Raw genomic sequence first — 23,507 nt, 5'->3', positions numbered from 1 at the left:
GGTTCCTTTTTTGGCGTGCTATCATGATGCAGTTAAGTAACAGGAAGTCATGCATGAAAGTCATTAGTCCCAACAAAGATTGTGTTTATTTAGTACTGATACCAAATAACTCACCGTAGTCTCACAAGATCCATCCATTCATTATTTATAGACACAGGCAACAGTCTCTCATCTCTTGTGTATTAGGAATATTTGGACATTCCCATTTTGGTACAACTTCGGCATTAAACCCTACGTGGATTTAATGATTTCAGTGGATTTTCCTTTATTGGTGATATTTTTTGTTTGTCTTGTAATCTTTATATTGTTAATATAGTTTTTAAATTACATTTTAACAACATTCTAACTCTTATATATTTTTTACTTTAAGAATTCTTTAAATATAAATATACATACATAAATTGAGTTGAAATTAAGTTAAGAAATTGAGAATTGGGTTGAGAATGACATGTTTATAAAGAAAAGAAGAAAAGGATTTAGGTGTGCAAACATTGAAAATAAATGATTTTCAGTCCCCTCACACATTTACACATGAAGGGATAAAGTCCATCGCATCTGCAAACATTAATGAGTAAACTTTTCAATGACCATGTCTTATGGGAGGAGACTGCAGGGGCTGCACTGTCATTACATTCAGGAATTAACAATGCTGTCTTACATAAGACGGGATTCATAAAAAGCTTACAGGTCAAAAAAAAGATCTTTGGGGAAGACTCACTGTCAGGGTTCAGGTCCAAAGAGACTTTTTCACAGGAGGATCTCATCTCAGGGAAGAGTATGATAAAACAGGTGATAATTGGGGTTGTGTGTGGTGCTGCCGTACTGACCGTAGGCATCCTAATTGGTCACTTTGGTATTGCCAAGAGCGGCACCTCTGCACCATCGTGGCTGAAAGATGTGGCCAAGGATGTGGATGAGAGCCTCATTGAGAAGTTCATGTCGGAGGTGGACAACATTCAGATTCAGGAAAATCTCAGGTCAGTTTCCTTATTTTTTAAACAATGTTATAAAATCTCACCAGCACCTCATTTAAAATCCAAAGAGTATAATTTAATACCATTACCATTCATTCAAGTATTTCAAAGGCTAAATTGCCATTGAAGTTTTATCTTTCATCTTCCTTCACAGGAGCCTGACAAAAGTGCCCCATATGGCTACCACAGCTGGAGATGAGGAGACTGTACAGATAATGCTTAAGAGATGGCAAGACCCTGAAACTGGACTAGACAAGGCCTGGAGAGAGGAGTACTGGGTCTACCTGTCCTTCCCTGACAAAAATAACCCTAATACAGTCACTGTAGGTGAGTGAAATGCTTGTGAAAAGCATGATGACAGAGGGAATGGTTACATTATCTTGGTCAAAGTAAACATTACAGTATAAGAAGGAATGGTTTAGTTAGCTTGTGCGGTATGATTAACTACAGTGAAAGCTGCTCCATCAGCATTCATAGGATTATTCCATGGAAGACAAAATCCTTTAAGTACTTTTACATTGTTACGTTTTGGTTATATTGTATATTTTTTTTCCATACATACGTATTTTGTCTTTTAAGAAAGTTCCATTCCATACTCAATCCAACATACCAAGAAAACTGGTATTAAGCGAAAACTATCCACTCTCTGTATTTAACACTCTTTCTAACACTGAGAAGCTCTTCAATCTGCAAGCGCCCTGATGTCTCACAAACAGACCTTTCACCATGACTTGTTAATTTCAGTGAGCCCAACCAATACGGTGCTGCACACAATAAGAGAAAAAGAAAAGCCTTACACTCCGGACCAAAGCGATCCTGAGGTGGTTCAGCCGTACGCAGCATACTCCCCTGCAGGACATGTAAAGGTAAAAAGCTACAGCCTTACGCATCAAGCACTAAATTTAACTTATAAATGCAAATCACTCAAAATAAAACTGAAGACACATCAATTATATTACATTTAAAATATCTGCTTTATTCTCATTAACCAAACAGAGTTGACCAACAGCTTTCATCCTGTTTCTGAAATGGGACAATCTGGCAAAACAGTCCTCAAAGAAACCTCCGGTGTTTTATTGTGTGTTTGTGCACAAACACTGAAATATTCTGTGTCTATGGAACTCCTACACCATTTCTGACCATTAAATTACTGAAAGAATGATAAAATAATAAAATCACATGATAGTCATAATTAGCTTACTTGTTGTAACCTTTGAGGCTGCACGTTGTATGCTTACTGAAATACAGTCAGTATACTTTTAACTGTTGCAGCTACATGACTGAATATTCAAGAAAGATGTTTAAAAACCTCTGCTCTGAACAAGGATTAAGTTGCCGTGCAACAAAAGCTAACAGTGTTGGGTTTAGTTCACATAGAGTGTTTATGTGAAAACCTTAAAAACAAACAGGGAATGAGTATGTGACACAAATATTTCCAGGTGTAAAAGAGATGGGATTTACTTCTGACAAATATTATGGGAAAATTTAACATTGAATGGAAAAATAAATAAATGAATGAATATGCTACAATCACAGATTATTTTAGTGTCACACTTTTCAGTAAATTAGGCAATAGCGCTTGTTTATTGGTGCCATAAACTTCTCAACATCAACTTCAAGGCTAAAATGTCTTTCATAGACTTGCCAAGTACTGATAATTTCACGAGTTATGATGTAGACTGCGTTAGCAAAACGTCAAGAGCCAGTCTGTAAAGATTTGTATCACTGTCAAGCTTTCTCATGGCAGTAAAAAAAATGATACCCTGATTAGGAAAATAGACTGTTCTAGCCCGACTCACTTTATGAATGCAGAACACACAATAATAATAATAAAAAAAAACTTTCCCCAGAGACAATACAAAATACATGCAGGCAAACGAACTCCAACTGAAGGTGGCAGCAAAATGCAAAACAAAAGTAAAGTCAGGGGAAACTGAAGCAAAGTTAAGATAATAGTAAAACACTTGAATGCCAAGAGCTACATAAAGGTTCAAACAGGGACATACAGTGATTCTGTGAAGTACACAAACTGATTACTAACAACCAGATTGATACCAGATTGATATTGATGATAACAGTGTTCTGGACTATGAGCCAATGAGGGAAAGGCAGAGAATGACTAAGGGGTAAAAAAGACAAAGACAGGAAGCAAACTAGCAAAGATACAAAATGTAAGTGGCAAATAAAAGAGGAGCATTAACAGACCATTACATAAACATTAAATGTTTTAAAATTTGGTTACAGAAAGATTTAAATCACCTTTTCTTCATATCAGTTCACTTTTTTGAGTTTCTGTTGCTCACAGAGCGTTTCTATTTCTCATGGTTTTAGGGGAAATTGGTTTATGCCAATCAGGGGAAGCCAAGTGACTACAGCGAACTGAACAAGACAGTGGACCTCAGAGGAACTATTGCTATCACCAAATATGGTGGCGCAGGAAGATCAGCTAAAGTGAGTTTCAGAATGCATCATTAAATCACCGATTTGTACATTTTAGGCCCAATTTTGTTTGGTTATAAGCAAAAACCATCAACTAAGCAACAGGGTTAATTCTTATTGCCACTAGTTACATGTTAGTTCAAACTCTTACTTTAACAAGTGGCATAATTGTTTTATCTAATCTACATAAACACTATTCTGTAGTCACAAACTTTTATATTAAGATACGCTGACATCACGTGAGCTAAAAAAAAAAAAAATGAAGATTACCGCCACACACTTCTAGTAAATTCTAACTTTATTAATATAGCACTTTTGCAGCTCAAATTCCTCTAGAGTGGACAGGTTTGATGACAACTGAAATGTAAATTATAAAAGAATAAAAGTGTAAACCAACAAATTACTGTTTACAAAATGCATTATGTGTCTCATCCAGGCCATCAATGCAGCACCATATGGCGTCGTTGGAGTGCTTGTCTATACAGATCCTTTGGACATGAACGATGGTCTCATGTCAGACGCCAATGAGACGTATCCTCACTCCTGGTACATGCCACCCAGTGGCGTGGAAAGAGGTTCCTACAGCATTGACTTTGGAGACTTGCTGACACCTCACTTGGCTGCCAAAGGTTAACCATTGCACTTCTCCACACGCCAAAAAGATACACGCTATATAGCTTCAAACACATACACTATGGAAATTTAAATCATGTTTAATTCCTTTTTTATTATTTCAATTCTTAAATGTAATCATTTATTTTACAGAGGAAACATACAGAATCAATGCCACAGACATTACAGGCATTCCTCCTATTCCAACTCAACCAATCGGATTTGAGGACGCCTATCGATTGATCTGGTTTGTGACAAGATAGATCTGCATGTTTAAGTGATACAGCCTAACAAAGGTGATGATTACTTTAATAATATATTTTTTCCATTGGTCATTTCAGTGAGTTGGGAGGAGAACCAGCTCCAGATGCATGGCAAGGAGGATTCAACTGTACCTACAATTTTGGTGGTCCAGGGTTCAAACCTACATCCAGTTTCACCAACAGGTAACCAACAGTATAAGTAAAAAGTTTTAAAAAGTAAAAAACCTTACAGACCTTTTCAACTTAACTATTTTTGAATAATTCAATTAGATAATTTAGAATCAGTGTAGTAAACATTTAATTGCCAGCCAACTTGATCATTTTTATTCACTATACAATTTCATGTCAGATGATTTACACTTGAATAACCAATTCCATTTATACAAATACATGTTTTTGGAGCAGCAGTTAAAGCCTCTTTGTCCCTTTTCTGTGTTGCCTTTCATGTCAGTGATGTAAAACTGGACATCTACAACTATGAAGAGGTGAAACCCTCCTCTAATGTAATGGGTTTTATCAGAGGAAGTGTGGAGCCAGGTGAGACCAAGGTTGGATCGGCAATTTAAGATCAGCTGTTTTGATGTTGTGATTATTTTGTGTAAGTGCTGTGTTTATATCCACAGACAGGTATGTGATATACGGCAACCACAGGGACAGTTGGGTTCATGGTGCGATAGATCCAAGCAGCGGCACATCAGTCATGCTGGAAATTACCAGGGTGCTGGGCAAGATGGTCAAACAGGGTGAGGAGGAGCTGGAATGAATGACTGTTTGTATAGAGTTCTCGATAAAGGCTGACCTCTGTGGCTCTCTATTGTAGGCACCTGGAGGCCTCGCAGGTCCATTATTTTTGGAAGCTGGGGAGCTGAGGAGTTTGGCCTTATTGGGTCTGCAGAATACACAGAGGTGATTTGCAATTTATCCACAAGACTACCCACAACTCCAAGCAATGTGTAAAATGGCCATCTGTGTTAAAGATATAAAGATATAAAGTGCACATTCTTCTACACTTGACCTCGTTCTTGTTTCTGCTCCAGCAATACTTTGCAGCACTCAGTGAACGAAGTGTTGCTTACATAAACGTGGACATTGCAGTATTTGGTAAGAAGCTCCACACTGCACCTGTACATCAGAAGTAAATTTAAATGTATTCCAATCAGCCAGTACGACACAAACAGCTAACAGGAAAAAAAAATGCTCCTGGAGTTTTTGAAGAAATGTTAAAAATATAAATCTAAATCTGATTCTTTTGCACATAGTCTGCATGAAATGAAACGCTGTGTTAACACACCTAAGATGAATTTATAGGTTTAATAGTGATGCTCTTGCAAAACAATTGTTGTCTTGCATTATTCAGCTAATGCTACTCTCGGAGCTTCAGGCATGCCATCAATGCAGAATGTCATCTTTAAAGCTGCAAAACAGGTGAGCCCTTTGACAAACTACTATCTAGACAAAACCAAGACTTTTACTGCTCAGAAGTGTGGTTTTTAGCTAATCTGGATCAATTAAGAATCAATGAGCTTATGTGATAGTGAGGCGCCAATACCGTTATTCACAAGAATCGTTACCGTTTCCTCATTTTGGTTAGATTTTAGTGAAACTTGAACCCAATAAGCATCTGATAGGTCTTCATACTTGTAGGTATTGGTCCTATTTACAGGCACTTATCCATTTTTACAAAAATCTCTACCCGTCCTAGACTATTCTAGAGTATCTTTCCGACTTTACATTGCAATAGTCTGTCAATCAAGATGGATTATTTATCATATGAATTACTGCAACACTGACCTTTGTTTTCTAGGTTAAAGCACCTGGCCACGAAAAATCTGTGTATGACAACTGGTTACAGTACACAAACAAAACCAGCCCCACCCATGGATTAATTCCCAGGTAATAAACTGCAGCCATATCTTGTTAATCTTGCATTGAATCTTGGAAGAACAGTTGTCTGGGATTCTATTCAAAATCACTTTTCTCTATTTGAAAGTTTAAAAAAAACCCCAACAACAACTAGATATTATATTGACATCATAGATGTTATTCCGCATGTTTCAGATATAAACATATTAGTTTTTTAATAAATTACCAGTGGCCACAGTAGTGTTAGCTGGTTCATTGTTAGAATGTAAAAGACTTGTAAAACACAATCTGAGCTTAAAATGCTCCTCAAACAAAAAAGCCTAATCAGAAGCAATTAAGATATGCAATTTGCATATGTTGTGTATTCACAATAATGTATGAGACACAGAATTCGATTTTTTGTTTAGTTTTATTGGTTCTATGTCTTCATAATCATTTAAATGATCTAACAGACAGTTGGTTTGGTTGGCCAAGTCCTACTTTCTTTGTGATATGTACTTTCACAGAATTTTGCAGTGTTCTTTATTCATATTTAATTCTATCCTATGTCTCCCTGCTGAAATACCTCAGAATGTGATGTTGTCTGTCTTCTTTCAACAGGATGGGATATCTGACAGGAGCAGGAAGTGATTATGCTCCCTTCAGCCATTATCTAGGAATCACCTCCATGGACATGTCATACACATATGACAAGGTACTAAAGATGTACGATTGCACGATTTGACACATAGACAGAATAATACTGCACAGTTTTGCTTTTAGAGCCTTTTTGTGCAGTCGCAGTAAATGTGCTTTAACTAGCGTGTACTGATTGTGTATTAAAAATAAGAATGATAGATACAGTTAAATGCTCTGGTCATTGAAGCCAGTTGTTCATTGTACATTTTAAACCAAAATAAGCTGCAAAAAGTGTTTTATTTTGGCATTCACATATATTAGGAGAAGGCAGGTGTTAACTGAGCTCATTAAGATAATATTGTAACTATTATTGTATATATATTTGTCTTCACACAGACTAAAACAAATGCTCGGATTTATCCTGCATATCACACAGCATATGACACTTTTGACTATGCTTCAAAGTACATTGATCCTGGTGAGAATTTTTTTTTCCCCCTAGTAGTCTACTTCTTGCACAGTAAGTAGAATAAATGAATCCTTGTCTAACCCCTTTCCTGTCATAGTGCTATGACAGGAAAATATTTTGCCAGCAATGGAAGAAAAAGAAAAAGCGTTGCATTTCTCAAGAAAATATTTTCTGAGTTGTGGTTTTTCTGTTTTCAGATTTGATCACTGAAAATAAATAATTAGCTGAAAAGAATCAAATTATTCCTTTATAACATTAGCTCATACCTTCTCTTGTAGGCTTTGTCGGTCATCAAGCTGTAGCCAGGACTGCAGGAAATGTCCTGATCCGACTGGCTGATAGCTTGATCCTGCCATTAAACTGCGCTGACTATGCTGAAAGTCTGGAGGAATACCTCAGCACTGCTTTGAACCTATATGAGCAGAAACTTAAAACTATGAACATTTCAATGGGTAAGTACAGGAGATCTTTTGAGAGATGTGGGGGGAGGGGATCTTTTTGGAGCTAGGTAACACATCTTATACTTTAATGATACCCTCTGAAAGTGTCTTGTGCATCTATGTTTTGTCTTGTATATCTATGTTCTACCCCAATAATCAAGTGTAATTAGAGAGAATAAAAGAATACAATCATCACTGGGTGACAGCAATCATCTGTATCTCGTTTCAGAACCCCTTAAACATGCAGTGACCAGCTTTCGTGCTGCAGTTTCTAATTTGGAGAAGGTGATTCAAAGTCCAGACCTGGCAAATGAAACGTAGGTGCACACATTACATACAGTATGTGCACAGTCATATCCACATCCATTCAAACAGAAATGAATACCAGCCCCCTTTGCTTTACCATGTCTTTTTCCTCAGGCCGCTTAAGGTTAGATGGATCAATGACCAACTCATGCTTCTGGATCGAGCTTTCTTGGACCCTCTGGCTTTCCCAGATAAATATGGATTTAGGTAAGAATGTGGCCCAGTGGATTGCGCAGAGATTTCTGTGGCTTTGGAAAATAATAAAATTATAGTGCCTAGTGGAGTCTTCTGTGTCATGCAGGACACAGTACACAATGAGAGAAGAAGGATTGTGGGGGTTAGTGAAGTCCCACTGTTAATATAACATGTTAATCAAGACATGATTACAATGGTTATGCCTACTATCTTAAATAGGACCAGGATAAGGCCTCAGGCCTTAAGTAACTTTTTAACCCCCACAAACAGCAAAAGTCTATGGAGCCACTGGAGCTGGCATAGTTGTTAATACCTATAGTGAAAGAAGTAACAGTGATACACAAACATGGAATGCAGTAGTACGGCATTTTTGGGGCAAGGAGCCATTGGGAGAAGCTAGTGAACAATATGCAGAAGGTAAACACATGGAATTAAGACAATGTGTTTTAACAGTACTAGTGATTTGAATATGGCAGTGCCAGTAGGTTAAATCTTGGCCGGCTGCTGTTACGCTCTGTTGATTGTTACATTTAGTAGTCTTTTGACAAGAGATACCAAGTGTAGTGAATTGTTTGTTTCATTGTAACTCAGAAACACATTTGATAACACTGTTGAGCTAATCTTTATTTTGTTGTGTGTTACACAGGCATGTTATCTGGGCCTCAAGCAGTGCTGGCAAACAAACCTTCCCAGGTCTAGCTGATGCCTATGCTAATGCTGAGTCATCAGGGCAGGCCAGCGACTGGGACAAAGTTCACTACCACCTGTCAGTATTAAGCCAAGCCATACTGGGTGCCGCCAGCACACTGACTGATGACATGCAGACTCAAACTTGGAGGAAGTAACTGCACTAACTCAGGAATTTAATCAAAATGCCAATGGCTTTAAGCAAGATTAAGTATACCAGCTGTTGTTAATAGAGGTTGGTTTTGTTTTTGATTACTTTATGCAGTCTTTCAGAAATGAATGAATAAAAATGGAGGAAAGAAAACTTGAAAGGCAAATGTGTTTGGGGCACTAGTCACCATGAGGCAGGAACATCTTATCAAAGGAGATTAGACCACAGTTTTAATTTTTCTCTTTTGGTTACAAATGCAAAGATGGTTTTGGTTTCTTTGGTAGAAAACTAGGTTTTGTATCCTATAAATGTATGATATAAATATTGTCTTTATTTTTCAAAAGAAAGCTTTGAGTCTTGAGCATATGGTGCCACTTTCCTCCCACACATTTGTCAGTAATATTTTCACAACAGTAACAGCTGAACATATGTAATGAGAATGTGCCAAGACTTTATTTGTTAAGCGCCCCACAAAGTTGTACCCCTGAACTTCTCAACTGTCTCATAATTAGGAAAAACAAACATACAGAATGCTGTATTGTAAACTGGATTTAAGGCCCATAAAGGAATGGTTAAAAAACTTCCATTGATGCTATTGGATGGTGTAATGGCACATGGAGCAATAAAATTTTACTCGGAAATACTGGTGCAAAGGTTTGTGTGATGAGTCCCTATCCCACGTGTGGGACTAATAAAGGTTATCTTATCTTATCTTATCTTATCAGCAACATAAGAATTATAAAGGATTTTATGGCAATCGGCATAAAATAAAAGATGATGATCTGAGTTTTAAAGAGGTTACATCATTTGTATGCAAGGTACAGCTGGAAAAGAAATTCTGAAGTTATCTATACGTGGTTTAGTTTGAATTGTACTGACAAGCTACAAGTCAATGAAAACCTGAGCACTTCATAGGCCTCCTGCCAGTGCCTATGGTGGAGCTGCAGTACTGACCCCTACCAGCAGGGGTCAAAAATACTTTGACACAAGTGTTGCAAACCCAGTGAAACAGGCTGAAGAGGTACTTTCACACGTTCTCCTTCAGGGATTCTTCCAGGAATTCATTCACAATGCAAAACTGAAACTGCAAATGTATTAAACAAGAAAGAAAATCAAAAAGAGTTTAGCCAAATTATAAAATCTGGTTAAAATTTAAACAGTGTTATTCACCCTCATTTAATCCATCCAATATGCTTTGTTGTAAGTTACACGGAGGTAAATCTAATTTGTCTGCTTTGTGATGTTTAAAGATGCATTCAAACCGATGTGGAAAAGAGGCAAGCTGCCTTTGAATGCCCCACATTAATTTTAATGTATTTATTGACACCGTAAGGAAGGATTAAAATCTCTGGAGATCTACCTTTGGCAGCCCATACCTTGGGAGAGGTAATAGGCAGTAGCAGTAGCACAAATACTCTTTAGGTGCAGACACTCAGTGTTTTCCTGAATAAGGTGTAGGATCACTGCATACTTTTTTCTCCTCTCCAAAATCTTCCCACACTATAACCAGTGTATTTCAGGAATGATTGCTTGTATTGTTGGTGTGATATATATAGAGGTTCTTCAGTATTTTTACCAGGGGAATACTTACAAGCCATGGATTTTTTTTTTTCCTTCAGTAGTGCTGTGTGAATAGCATTCACAGAGTTTGACATTCATATTTGCAGAGTTGCCCAGAACAGCAAAGGCAGTCTGTTTTTAGCCACTCAGCACATTACAGCTTGAAGAATTCTCTCATGCAGGATAGTAAACACTTTGCAAGCGTTGGATTCAGATGGATGAAATAACTATGCTCAGGCTTTGTTTTGCAACCTCTACTCAGCTGTTTCCCCGTATACTATATAGTATACGGGCATTCCCGGACATTTTTTTTTGCTCAGAGAAATGCTCTTTTTCAGACCGCTCTTCATAAACCCTAGAGAGGGATCTGCCGGAAAGTTGAATACTTTCTGCAATGCCAGTTGAGAGTAAATATTGAACACCTGACATGCAGTGATAAATCCGACAGTATTATCTATGAGTGCAACCCCTTATTTAAACATCCCATTTGCATTGTGACTGATGAGGAAAACTACTTTTGATATAGTCTAAGGAGCTTGGAAAGAAAAGCGTCTGGACTTATTTAGTCCCTTTGAACCCTAGAACTGAAGAAACTTCTCGGATGAGAGGTGAAACGTCTTCAAGCAACCTAAAGAAGTCCAGACGCTTTTCTTTCCAAGCTCAGACTACGATGACCTGGATGACTGAGAACCTTCACAGATACTTTTGATATAGACTATAGTTACATCCCGACCTTTAACCATTTCACATGGCAAAGTCAGTATGAGTGTGAACATCAGCCATAATGTTATAAAAACGAAGTGTCTTCGCAATGCCATTCAAACAAGGAGACGACGCTGGGGCTTTACTTGCCAGTCGCAGAGTTTATTATTTTAAATATACATAGACTATCCCGTTCTCATATTAAATACCCCACATCCCGTCCTCCCTCATTATTCCTCCCCTCCCTCACCCTCATTTCTCTGCTTTCTTTGTTCTGCCTCCAGAGAGAAAGCTTGTCTGGCTGAAAAACACACTCTACTTTGTGCAGCATATTGCTTATTAAGACATTTGCGAAAACATAAATTAAAAAAAACAAAACTACAGCTTGTCTTCCCCCCCCAATTTCTGCTCCAACATCTGACTGCAGAGAACAGTATCTAAACAGGAGGAAATTAAAAAAAAGAAAAAAAGAAAAGAAAACAGCACAGTGTCCCTCAGTCTGGCTACATACAATGAAGTGGATTCCCAAGTTTTAGTTTTTTCATTGGTTTTTTTTGTTTGTTTTTTTTAAACTCGCATGTATACACAGTGGTCTGTACCGTGACAGATAGACAAAAACAAAACAAAAAAAAAGAGAATTCCTTTCTTCAACAAATGTCCTGAGTTTGGTCAGATCATGTCGCCGTGTTGTTGTCATGTCGTGTTGTACATGAGACATCCAATCAAAGTGGCCGATTCAATTTCAGCCCTTGCTTTCACTAGTGTTTGTGTCTCTGTTCATCTCCTCTCTGCTCCTCAGAAGGTAAATAACCCTCACGATCAGGGGATGGGACTGTTGTTTACGGCTTTTTTTTCTTCCTTTTTTAAAATTGCTGTTACAATTATTGGTCCAATGAGGCAGTTGGAGCTGCAGGCAGAGTGAAGGACAGTGTGATACGGCACTAGAGGAAAATTCAGGTGTTTAAGTCACAAGGCATGCATGTTAACACTGAACTCAGAGTCACCACCAGAAGTGTTTCTGCTGTTATGCTTGTATCATGTCCCGGGCATGAGTCTTGTCAGTCTGTTTTGGTGTGTGTTTGTGTGTCTGCGTCAGTGTTTGTGCATTTTTTTTTTTACTTTTTTCTTTTAAACAGATTAAGGTCCTGGAAAAGTCCTGCTTTTAATACCATCCATGCTAGACTACCCTGACACCAAGATTTCATCTTTTCAGCAACTGAAGGTGCAAAGAAACCCATGCTTGTTCCTGTGACATTTTCGATCTGCATGTGGGCTCTCAGTGGAGAATAAATGCATAAAAAGCAGGTCTTTTCCAAATACCAACACTGTGACATATGTGCACATGTGTCTTCTGTGCTTCTGGTATTTCTCATGAGTCTTTTCAAAATTTTATATCCAATATTCTAGAAGTCACTTTCCCCTCTCCTCTTTAGGAAGCACACGAGGGACTGCGTTGGCATTACGGAACGTCAAAAGGTCAAGGTGGGATCACACACGGGGGGAGTATTTGGGGTTTCTTGGCACCTCGGTGAAAGATTTCAGCTCATATGGGATCCCCGTGTCCACTTCGATGGATTTGCGGGAGAATAGCAGCCGGATATCGTTGTGCAAGTATATCTTTCCAGATTTGGAGCTCTGGAATCTAAGAAAAATCAGACCAAAAACAGAGGTTGGCAAAACAAATACATTCCACTTGAGCCAAGAATATGACTAAAAGCACAAAAAAGGTTGCAAAACTTTTAAATATTCAATGAAAAATTTATATAACACAAAGTTTTATTAATGTTTTAGTATATAGACGTTTCAACTAAGCTTTTAAAGTCACGTGATAATGGAGCATTTTAGCCTTTTCTGGCATAAAAAGTAAAAAAAACAAAGCAAAACACATAAAACCTTAGTTGTACCTGAGATGTATAAGGTAGCAGAGAATCTTCTTCCTATCTAGCATTCCACTTCCTGGAGACGCCTCGCCTTTTCCCTCAGCTCCCTCCTCTACTGGCACCAAGAAGATGCGGTGTCGCAGGAACGTCATATGATTAACAGGCATGTCATTAAAGTTGTAGGTCACCAGGAACATCTTCACCACAGTTTTGTTGGGATTAAATAAGGTCTGAGGACACAACAGGAATAGATGAGATAGCTCAGCATGATTTAAATTCAATGGCTTAGCTATAATAATTACAGATATGTGACCCCTAATAAATAAATATATATATATATATATATATATATATATATATATATATATATATATATATATATATATATATATATATATATATATATATATATATATATATATATATATATATATATATATATATATATATATATATATATATATATATATACATACACACACACACACACACATATATTTTTTTATTAAGAATGACATAAAATTACCACTTGGATGGTCCCTGCTTTGGGTATGCTGTATCCTTTCTTTCCAAGGGGTTCGAGGGATATTACCCCCTGTGAGAAAAAAAAGAGACACAGAATACATATCCTCAGTCACTGCAATGATGAAATAATCTGTAACATTTTAATACTTAAAACCTACACGAAGACTATGCGCCATGAAATAAAATGTAGGTGGCAGCGCAGCAGTATGACAGCAGTAGTTTTCCATTTCTGTTCCAAAACACAGATGAAATCTGCATATCTGTATTGATAACACATGTAAAACCAAAAAAAAGGAAATTCAGAAATGAAGTTGATGAACTCTAAAACTACTGCAGCAGAGTGCAGTTGTAAAGGCAGCTGCATGGAAAGTCAAATTAAGAGTTCAAAGAAGTGAATCAAAGGAGGCCTGACCTTCACTATACACCGCAGATCAAAGTAGAAATGAGGAATTAATCTAAAAGTGAAACAGCTGCTTTTCCATTTTTCCAGCAGGATTAAAGCACATCAGGGCTTCCTCATAACACTGCTAAAATGCTTTCTTGGCATATGCAATAAATGTACATTATTTCCCGATGAACTGAAGAACAGCATCGTAGCATATGCACAGAAAGACATTTTCCACATCTGCTTGTGAAGAGGCAAATCAACATCAATCAGACACGTGCATTGTTTTGGTAGTTCTGATCTCTAAATTGGGTTTATTTTTTTCCCCAACCAACAAACCACAGCAAACATTTCGTTTATCTTTTTTTCTTTCCTGACTAAGGATATACACAACAACATAAAAACATAGCACAACACACACACAAACACACTGACCAGGAAGGGTGAGGGTGCGCTGTGCTCCGAGATGTCATAGTATGTAACCTGCACAGGCAGGGTGACGTGCTGTGGGCAGTAGGAGCCGCTGGCACCGATCTCTGCTGTGAAGCCTTCAATTCGGCCTGAGGGGGAGAATCGCCCCTTCAGTATGGACTCCTGGGAAGCACAACAGAAGGTGAAATGGGTTGTAGACTTAGAGAGTCTATTAAAACTGTAAATGTCAATTTGACTCACGAGTCAAACTGGGTGGTGAATCAGATAAACCCATGACTGTGAAATCCATAAAGATCCACATTTCTTTTGTTTATTTTAATTGAAACCAAAGCTCAGTTGGACAGTGTTAAAATATGCATCTGTTTACCAGCAACACTGTGAGCATAAAACTGTGAAATAGCAATATTTATTTATTTATTTGTCTGTTTAATTAACAAATGAAACTCTTAAGATTGAGAATCCATTTCTCATCATTGACAATTAAATGTAGAGGCTGTAGTGAAAAACAAAAGTAACATCTTGACAGTGCTCTCATGAGAACACCTGTCATCGTAAACCAGCTTCTATCCTTGTTTCAACTGCCTAATTGGCCAAGTCCTCTTACATGCAGACAATCAAACAGTTAAAAAAAAAAAATGTGTCAATAATAAATCACAACTGTCTAAACAGAACCCTATACAGATTACAAAATGCAAATGATCACCGTATTAGGTGCATCAGTACGAAAAAATCCACTGTCAGAGCATAATTAAAATAAATCTGTCATTGCAGTCGTGGTAAAACTACTTTCTTCTGGTTTATTATTAATTCCAGCTCATGTTGGATTTAATTAAAGAACAAATTATTATATGTATTTTTTTTTTAAAGATCACATTTTCCTTCCACCAAAGTTGTCAAACATGACCTTCGGGCTGTGACTGCAGGTTGTCGGGTTTATATTATGTGGATTTTGCATTTTTGAAAGCTTTAGCCTGTCAAGGCTGAGAAACTTGGCTCCAGTCTAAGGGGGATTCAGGAAAAACTGTTTTGGCAGAGAGCCACACTTTTAAAATGGCCATGCCCTGCAGAGGCTACAGCATGTGGACTTGTCCTCCAAAATGCTCCTTAAAACTACACGTGTTTTTTAAAAAACAAAACCAAAAAAACCCCTGTGGTACAAACACTTTCCCCCAAGTTGTGTAGATGAATGGGGAGAAGAAAAAAAAAAAAATCACTAAAATTCTTGTTTTGTTTTTCCAAATGGCTTTGAGTTGGAATTACAGGTTACAATTTGTACTGAATTACATTACAATGCAAAAATGTACCTTAAAGGTTTCTCCAAGTGTATGCTGCCAAAGAAGAACCAAGATTATCCCCATCTCCATGTGGGACACATTACATTACATTACTAGTTAAAGGAGACCTAATATGTTTCAGCTTGGTTTTTGTCATACATACTACTACACTGGTGGATAATAAACATGGCTAAAGTGTACGCTCAAGGAATTCCTTTAAGACAAATGTTCTGAGTGTTCTTTATGCTCATTTTCAGAAAAAAGTTTTCTACTCTTGGCTGTGTAGTATGTCAATAAGTGCAAATATCTTTAATATGGTCATCTTAGGCACAGCAGCCTCCTCCCATAAGAAGCTCAAGTCTTCTGTTTGTGAAAGGCAAGCAGTAAGAATAAATGGTTTAAATGGAGGACACTTTCTAAGTGAGAAGAGCTAAAACTGTTGCTGTCAGATAGAGAATGAGCTGACAGGATGCATGAAGATAAGATAATGGGGACCTATTATAACAATCATAACTGGTCCTTGTTAATGTTTTGCTTTTGCTGCAAGTAATAAAATAGAATTCGCACCTCAAAGTTGCCGAGCAGGGATCTGCTGATGGACGATGTAGGCCCACTGGAACGTGTGGAACGGGCGGTGTCTGTGTGACTGCTGCTGCGCAGCTGCCGACTGAATATGACCATAAACACACACACACAAAAGAGACCGGTGGTTAGTGGTTAAGATTACACTAATTTAGTCTTAACCAATATGTCACATGCCTCTGAGTGTGCCTGAATATTCGAGTACAGGCACAAACCCTTTAATTTAAAAAACAACAGAAGACCTGCTCTAACTCCCACTTCCTTTCCCAATGTTGATTTTGGTGAAGTCAGTATGACATTGGCTGAGAGTTTTTATAGATAAGTGTGCGCATGTGTGTAGGTGGGTGAAAACAGTTAATAGAGTCTTCAGACCAAATGTGAATAGCGCTGTGCATTTACAAAGTCTATTCAGAGATGCCGACTGACACAAATTTGCATCAGACATTTTGAATAGAGGGAAATATCCATCAGTGCAAGTTCCAAATACTGTGAAAGACTTTTTGCTCAGTTTTAGCCATAGACTGTGGATTCTCCTGGCAATCAGAAATGGGCCTAAACCTTATTACAGTTTTTGGGCAACTGCAGCTGTATGATTCTACTTTGGGACGGTGAGGAGAGGCCTTGGAGCAAAGTGAGCCAAACTGCAGGACTCTTACGCACAAACATTTGTGGATTTACAAAAATATTTTATTTCACGTTCAGTCTGAACACAGCCCAAATTCATTTTTAGTATATGCTGTCTCTTTAATATTAATATTTGACTACAAATGGAGTGGATTACTCACCTTTTTAACCGCAGTCCATTCTTTAGTCGTCTTCCTGATCTTGTGCAGTCTGTGGAGGTCTAAAAAAAGTGAAGACAAATAGAGGAAAGAGTATGATTTGTTTTTTTCCCCTCTGTTAACATCCTGACTTATCATTAAGCTACTCATAATCATAAAGGAGTGCTTGTTTTTCTATGGTGCTGTGAGCTAAATTGTTAAGTGTAATTACATATTTCAGGTGTCCTACTTACTGTGCACTGACTAGTGGTTGTTGTGTCACGCATGCATACATTCCCCATTTCCAGGCTTCCGATGACCATAAAGGCCACCCTATTCTCAGGTGACTCGCCACTGGCCAAACCCATGCTGCCTGCTAGCCATTTTCTCACAGAAAATCTCTCACTCATCATTAACTTATCGTTACTAGCTAATCCTTGGTTATAGTTGCTCCCTTCAGAGCTAGAAGTTCTTTGTCAGCTTGTCAGCTCGTACTCACATTTGGTTAAATCCAAAGACGGCATTTTGAAAATTATCTTGTCCCACCGTTCCGTATGACCTAAAATATCTTATTTCCAGCCTTTGTTTACTGAAATATTGCCTGTGACAGTCTATCCTAGCTGCTTTTCTTTAACTCTGCCTCATCTGTCACTGATTCCCTTTCCTGTTTTGTTTTGTGTTTTCTTAAGTCTATCTGTTTCTCCCTGCTACACAAACACACTAATCACTTGCAGTCACAATGATCCCACTACTGCATGAAACCAGTGAAACTAGTGAACCCTATTGCAACCATTAGCATACTCGCCATACCACAAACTCAAAGCACTTTCTGGCCTCCCAGTGTTAAAAAATTCAATTCCAGAACCATTTTTAAGCAGGATGTATCAATACATATGAGCATGAGAGACACAGCATACTCATGTGGGGGAACAATGGGCCCTCCCTGAATGGGCTTTATTCTGGAGCTGCTCTCCCTGTTCCAGCGTGGCATGATAATGAGCCAGCCATCACCTCATTCTTTTTACCTTTAGTTGTTCTCTCAGCTTTTGTGTTTTTAATACCTCAAGCCCTTATACAGGACTGTCAGGAATAGCAGATTTCTTACCTATACTTATTCAAATGCATTTCATTAATCACAATTCAAAATCTCTGATGGCTCTGCATACAAGTTCTACAGGGTTCTGGTTTAAAACGATGACGGTATCATGGAAATGTGCCACTGCTGTTCATTAATGTGTGCTGCATTAAAATGACCACGAGACATATGATAAAGATGATGTGTGCTAACCTTAGGCCGGTCCCAAACAGAGGGCAGCAGGTGGTTCCAGTAAGGGGCAGCTTTAGCATCAGTGCTACGACATGAAGCGGGCCCCAGTCCTGGAGCGAGCAATGACAGCCTGCTTCTCTTAGATGTGGAGGGTCCCTCATCTTCTGAACACGACTCCCCTGTATCACTTGGAGACAGCAACCTCTTTTTGGCAGGCCAGTGGCCTCCAGAAAAGAGACGGTGGCCATTAGTGCTAGGAGTTTTCTCACAGGAAGCCAGGCCGTTAGAGGAGGTGGCAGCCTGGGTGGCACTTCGCTCAGGTGGGGAGGATTCAAGTCCAACTTCCCATTCTGTTGCCTCCCCTGGTTCCTGCATCTCTGTATGGTGTGGTGGGGAAAAAGGACCTGGGGGACTGGTTGGGCTGGCTGGGTTAGGAGTTTCATATGTGGACATTTCATACATGTGGGGGCTGGGCTGGCCTCCAGATGACCCATTACTACAGCTGTCATTTCCAGGGCTACCTAGTGAGTGGGTCGGTGTGCGGCTCCCATTAGGTATCTCTGTCCTAGTTGAGCTTCCAAGGGAATGACCCTGGTCACACATTGGGGCTGATTTAGGTGAGAGTGGAGCAAATACGTCAGGAAATGGCCTATCTTGATTGTACTGAGCTGGGCGTCGGGAAGGATTGTGGGTAGGGGAAAGGGGTGGAGACCTGGGTAACAATCCTTCCTCTGGGTCTTTGTGCTCCATCTGCATGCAAGAGTACAGAGAACCAGATCCACTAGGCCCACCAGCTAACCCCATTCCTGCACCTTGAGCTGTGACTGGCCCACACAGCATCCCTCCTTCAAGCCCCTCCCTGTCTGGAGAGTCCCCCAGGTGGGGGCGCTTATGAGTTAACTGAGGCTCCTCTAACCCCCTTTTCACACCTGATCGAATAGGCCTCTGCTGGGCATCAGTGTGGGATTCTGTGGCGGTGGTAAATCCTCCCAACTGAGAGAAAATAGAGAGCTGGTAGACCTTTTGGAGTCTCAACTCCTCCTGGTCAAGGTGCCTGGGTGCCCCTGGTCTGACACCAGGGTCTAAGCCCTGTGAAGAGGGAGGCAGGTCCCCCTCCTGTGCCGGAAGTTCTAGTGGAGCCTTTTTGTGGGCTAACTCAACGTGAATGTGCCGCATCTTTTGACGGCTGAAGGATAAGAGTCTAAACTAAGTTTTGTGCAACAAGGTCAAGTAGATCCTCACAAGTGCAAGAGCAAGATGATCCACAGGAGGGGTAAGTCCTACACTTCTTGCAGTGATGTCAAACACAGGACACTTGGCCACAAAGCTCCTGAGAGAAACAACAGACAATTTTACAATTCAGGAAAACGTTTAATAAAGCAGAGATTATTTTTTAATATTTGTAAGTTAGGCTCTTTGACATTTAAAAAGTAAGTTTAACCAACTTTTTGTGATTGACACACACACACACACACACACACACACACACACACACACACACACACACGACTTAAAACTTGCAATAAAACTCATTTTTAAAAAGAAATTATTAAAAGACTCAAGTTTTAAAAGAAAAACAGTTAAGCAGGGATGCTAAAAATCCCATCCTGGCTACATAGAAAAGGCATGCCTCAAATAGTTCAGACACAATGGCTTAAAATCTTTTAAAAGAATGTGATTACTATCTTAGTTTTAGTCAGCTAAGGTTGGCTGCCCTGCCACCAAGCCAGAGGACTTATATTCAAGCCAGTACCTGAGAACAACAGCTCATCTCTGTGCCCGTCCTTGTCCAATTCTCCCTGTGTGGACAAGCTGTATCTGGCACAACATCGGAAAGCTGTATCTAACAGCATACTAAAGGAACCCATCTAACTCCATGGCAGCTCTCAAAAAAATGAAGCCAGTATCCCAGAACATGTGAACAGGAAACACCAAGGAGTCAAGAACAAACCGGAGTGAAGGAGGTAGGCACAGGAGCCAAGACCTGAGAGAAAATACAAAGGTCAGTGTTCTTGTCAGTGACAGAAGAAATCAGCACCATTACAGGTATATATATTTAATAGTCAAAGTTGCTGATTCAAATTTATGAGGATAAAAAGGCTTTTTTTCCTTTTCAGTACTACAGCCTAGCTTGGGAAACCATGTTAGTAAATATACAATGGACCACTTAATGCTTCTTTGTATGCAAAAGACATAAGATTTGGATTTGAGCAGCAAAGGTTGAAATTTACCAGTGGTGGAGAGTGTCAGTGATGTAGCAGGCTCTTGAGGAGAAATATCTCAAAGTTGTTACTAATTCTAATGGGCTTCCCTCTGTGATTGGCTGAAAGCCAGACACACCCTCCTTGGTCACCTAGGCGTGAGATGTGGCATGGCTGAGGCATCATGACAGGGTCATTCCACCCAGTATCTGTGAAGAGGCAGGACACCAAATTAAATTACAGATTTAGGAGCGAGAAGGAGAGAGAGCGAGTGAGTTAGAGTGAGAAGCGGGTAAGTTAGAATGTCGATATTTAAGCATAAAGCAATTAAAAAGCAGGCCATTTAATATATTTTACTATTAATTTTATGTTACCAAAAAGTCAACAGATTAAAAATTGTCTAATCACTCTCTTATCTGTATAAATAAAAATATCCCATTTGAGGATGAAATGAGGAGGAGTCATTCGGAGAGCTAACTTGACACTAAATCATGCTAGGCCAGGGGAAGCTCTTTCCAAACCTACTTGGACTACAATTTGGGAATGTGGGGGAGCGGGGGCACAGTGAGCCGTCACCGTGGCAACCAGTAGTCCAAGGATAACGACTCCTTTGTGCTTGGCCACAAAGAGGGAAAAAGACACACTGAGCTAGAGAGAGTGAAGGAGACAGGGTGGATGGTAGGGGGTGCGGGGGGGGTGCGGGGGTGCAAGGGTGTAGGGGGTGGCGGGGGGGACTAAAGATGCTCGTCAAAAAATATATATATATATCTAAAAAAAATTGGGAAACATTACAAAATAGCAGTGTTCCATTAAATCTCTCCAGCCAACTAAAAATTTCAGGCCACTGTGACACAGGCCTATGTTGTATCAAGCTATCAAAAATAGTTCAATTAAATGCTTGGATATTTTATTCAAAGCTTGAAAATGAAGAACATTAATCTGACTTTCTTCCCCTGGCACTCATATAAAAAGAGAAGTATAGTTGGTTCCCACTGAGACCTACATTACAGAAACCAGGTACTTCAGCTTTTTTTGCATTTAAAACATTATGATGAAACTGCGGTGACGCAGGCAGAAATCTGTAACGTGAAAAGAAGTGATGACACAATCCTAAAGATCAAGCAACAAAAAAGAACTGGAGTATTCATGCATATTTTCCAGTACAGGGAAATACGGGTGTAATGTTTCCAATGCTGGAACTGGATGCTGAATAAAATCCCCCCAAAGGCTATACTATCTAATGATATGACTGGCTGCACTCTTCTTGACCTTCAGCAGGTGTTTGAATTACTGAACAATAACATTTATGAGCATGTACTGTATTATATTTCTTATTGCTCTAAAAAACAAATTTTACATTCACTAAACCTTCATGCTGTGTTACATTACAAGATGTTTATATATATATATATACATACAAAACATCTAATCTAATGGCATACATGACTTCATACAACAAATCACATGGTCAGGAGTGAAACCTTTGTAGTTAGAATGGATTACTTTATTTTGAAAAAAATAAACCCCAGGATGCACAAGCTTCATATAAAGAGGAGTGCTTATCTTATTTTTACATCAAAACATCTGGTGACACTAAGTAAACATTCTAATGTAGTTGCTTTTCAGCCTGTATATGTATTAGCTCAACTATAAGACCATCAAGAGTATTCCCCGGTTACTTCCTAGTTATTTTCTTTTATTACGAAAACTGCTCCACATAAATCACAGTCTTAATATAATTTGCCCACTATGGATCTTAAGTGGAATTTATTGTGTGTTAAATCTATGCCAAAGGCACATCATAACTGCAAACCCTACTGAAACCCTACACTATAACTTACTTCTGCCGACATCATTTAAATCAATCGGAAAAAAATGGATCAGCTCAAAGACAGAAATTATATCGCCAACTAGTGTTTTGGTAGTGACCGTGCAGAACAATGCTGGCACACTATACACAAGTATGAATGGTTGTAACTTTATTGGCCGCTTATGTAAAAGCTGTAATGTTGCCTAAGTTCAAAAACGAAGCATAAAACACAAATCTAGGTGACACCACCACAAGAATAATAACTCCCTCTTAATGGCACTAAAAATGTTAAAACAAAAAATGTAACAGATGATTAATAAACAGCCAATATGCTGCTAATAAGCATGTCAGTAAGAAACGACATAAGCGGAAAGTGTTCGTAAACACAGATGTACACATAACAAAGTAGATCAGTCTGATTCTTTACAAGCCAAACTACCCATACTGGTGTGAGATTTCTTTACTATAAACAGGAAAATATGAGCAAGAGGACATGACAGGACATTTCCAATATAAATCCTGCTAGCCAAGGTCATTCAATTTTTTGTTGATATTTGAGTAGGGAGTGCCAAACCAGACCTGGTGTTTTTACCAAGTCAGATAAAGAGACATCATAAAAGTTCACTGCGAGTAATTATATCACACATAACTATACCCACAGACACACAAATACACACACAGCAATCAGGGGGGATGAGAGAAGAGTCAGCAACAGTATTTATAGTCATAGCCTACTGCATAGCCCAGTTGGCTCTATGCAGGATCCCACTTGATTTTTGACCTTATTTTGAAGGAGCAGGAGTCTGGCAGATGCTGCCCAGCCCTTCTCAGGCTTAATCCAGTAACCAACGGGAGGGAAAGGTCTGGCTTCACCCCAAAAATGTCTCAGGTTTCTGGATATGGTGGCAGTTCAGGTCAGAGAACCTATGAAAACCATATTCACATCTACAGGTTAAATCTGATCTGCTTCAAATTCATATGACCTATGCAATCTGAACTGTGTGCTTCTCACACAGTTCGGATTGCAAAAATCTGTACTTATAGTGACTGTAAAAGCCCACGTAAAGTATATGCAATTTATTATAAAATGTCCAAATTAACTCTTATCCAA

General features: G+C 38.9%; 2 protein-coding genes across 6 annotated transcripts in view; one reads left to right on the top strand and one right to left on the bottom strand.

Annotated features, from left to right (window-relative positions):
- Positions 1 to 234: 234 nt before the first annotated feature.
- On the top strand, positions 235 to 9,728 carry naaladl1 (N-acetylated alpha-linked acidic dipeptidase like 1). The gene is made up of 19 exons (XM_085476055.1): positions 235 to 977; positions 1,129 to 1,301; positions 1,719 to 1,840; positions 3,306 to 3,425; positions 3,850 to 4,042; positions 4,179 to 4,272; positions 4,367 to 4,471; positions 4,740 to 4,825; positions 4,912 to 5,031; positions 5,109 to 5,194; positions 5,326 to 5,389; positions 5,646 to 5,713; positions 6,093 to 6,181; positions 6,752 to 6,845; positions 7,166 to 7,247; positions 7,517 to 7,690; positions 7,908 to 7,995; positions 8,099 to 8,191; positions 8,826 to 9,728. Exons 1-19 carry the CDS (start codon positions 568 to 570, stop codon positions 9,022 to 9,024), a joined length of 2,460 nt encoding a protein of 819 aa, XP_085332181.1. The 5' UTR covers positions 235 to 567; the 3' UTR covers positions 9,025 to 9,728.
- Positions 9,729 to 11,427: 1,699 nt separating this feature from the next.
- Positions 11,428 to 23,507, bottom strand: part of atosb (atos homolog b) — a 29,373-nt gene continuing 17,293 nt past the window's right edge. For 4 of the 5 annotated variants that reach the window (XM_085476049.1, XM_085476050.1, XM_085476052.1 and 1 more), the window contains 9 exons: positions 20,617 to 20,795; positions 20,139 to 20,369; positions 18,407 to 19,715; positions 17,143 to 17,201; positions 16,343 to 16,442; positions 14,505 to 14,663; positions 13,686 to 13,754; positions 13,184 to 13,389; positions 11,428 to 12,921 (listed from right to left, as the gene is read on the bottom strand). In XM_085476049.1, the coding sequence (XP_085332175.1) occupies positions 12,768 to 12,921; positions 13,184 to 13,389; positions 13,686 to 13,754; positions 14,505 to 14,663; positions 16,343 to 16,442; positions 17,143 to 17,201; positions 18,407 to 19,561 (1,902 nt within the window). In that variant the 5' untranslated portion in view covers positions 19,562 to 19,715; positions 20,139 to 20,369; positions 20,617 to 20,795 and the 3' untranslated portion in view covers positions 11,428 to 12,767. Of the gene's footprint in view, positions 12,922 to 13,183; positions 13,390 to 13,685; positions 13,755 to 14,504; positions 14,664 to 16,342; positions 16,443 to 17,142; positions 17,202 to 18,406; positions 19,716 to 20,138; positions 20,370 to 20,616; positions 20,796 to 23,177; positions 23,321 to 23,507 lie in introns of all 5 variants that reach the window. The other variant, XM_085476054.1, reaches the window with a different exon arrangement.

This window comes from Copadichromis virginalis, linkage group LG12, assembly GCF_057382275.1.
Source record: "Copadichromis virginalis isolate Kocher_CV1m ecotype Utaka linkage group LG12, C_Virginalis_male_GT1.1, whole genome shotgun sequence".
Taxonomy (NCBI): Eukaryota; Metazoa; Chordata; class Actinopteri; order Cichliformes; family Cichlidae; genus Copadichromis; species Copadichromis virginalis.
Note: the sequence above shows the minus strand (reverse complement) of the source record. Positions and strands in the feature narration are given on the sequence as shown.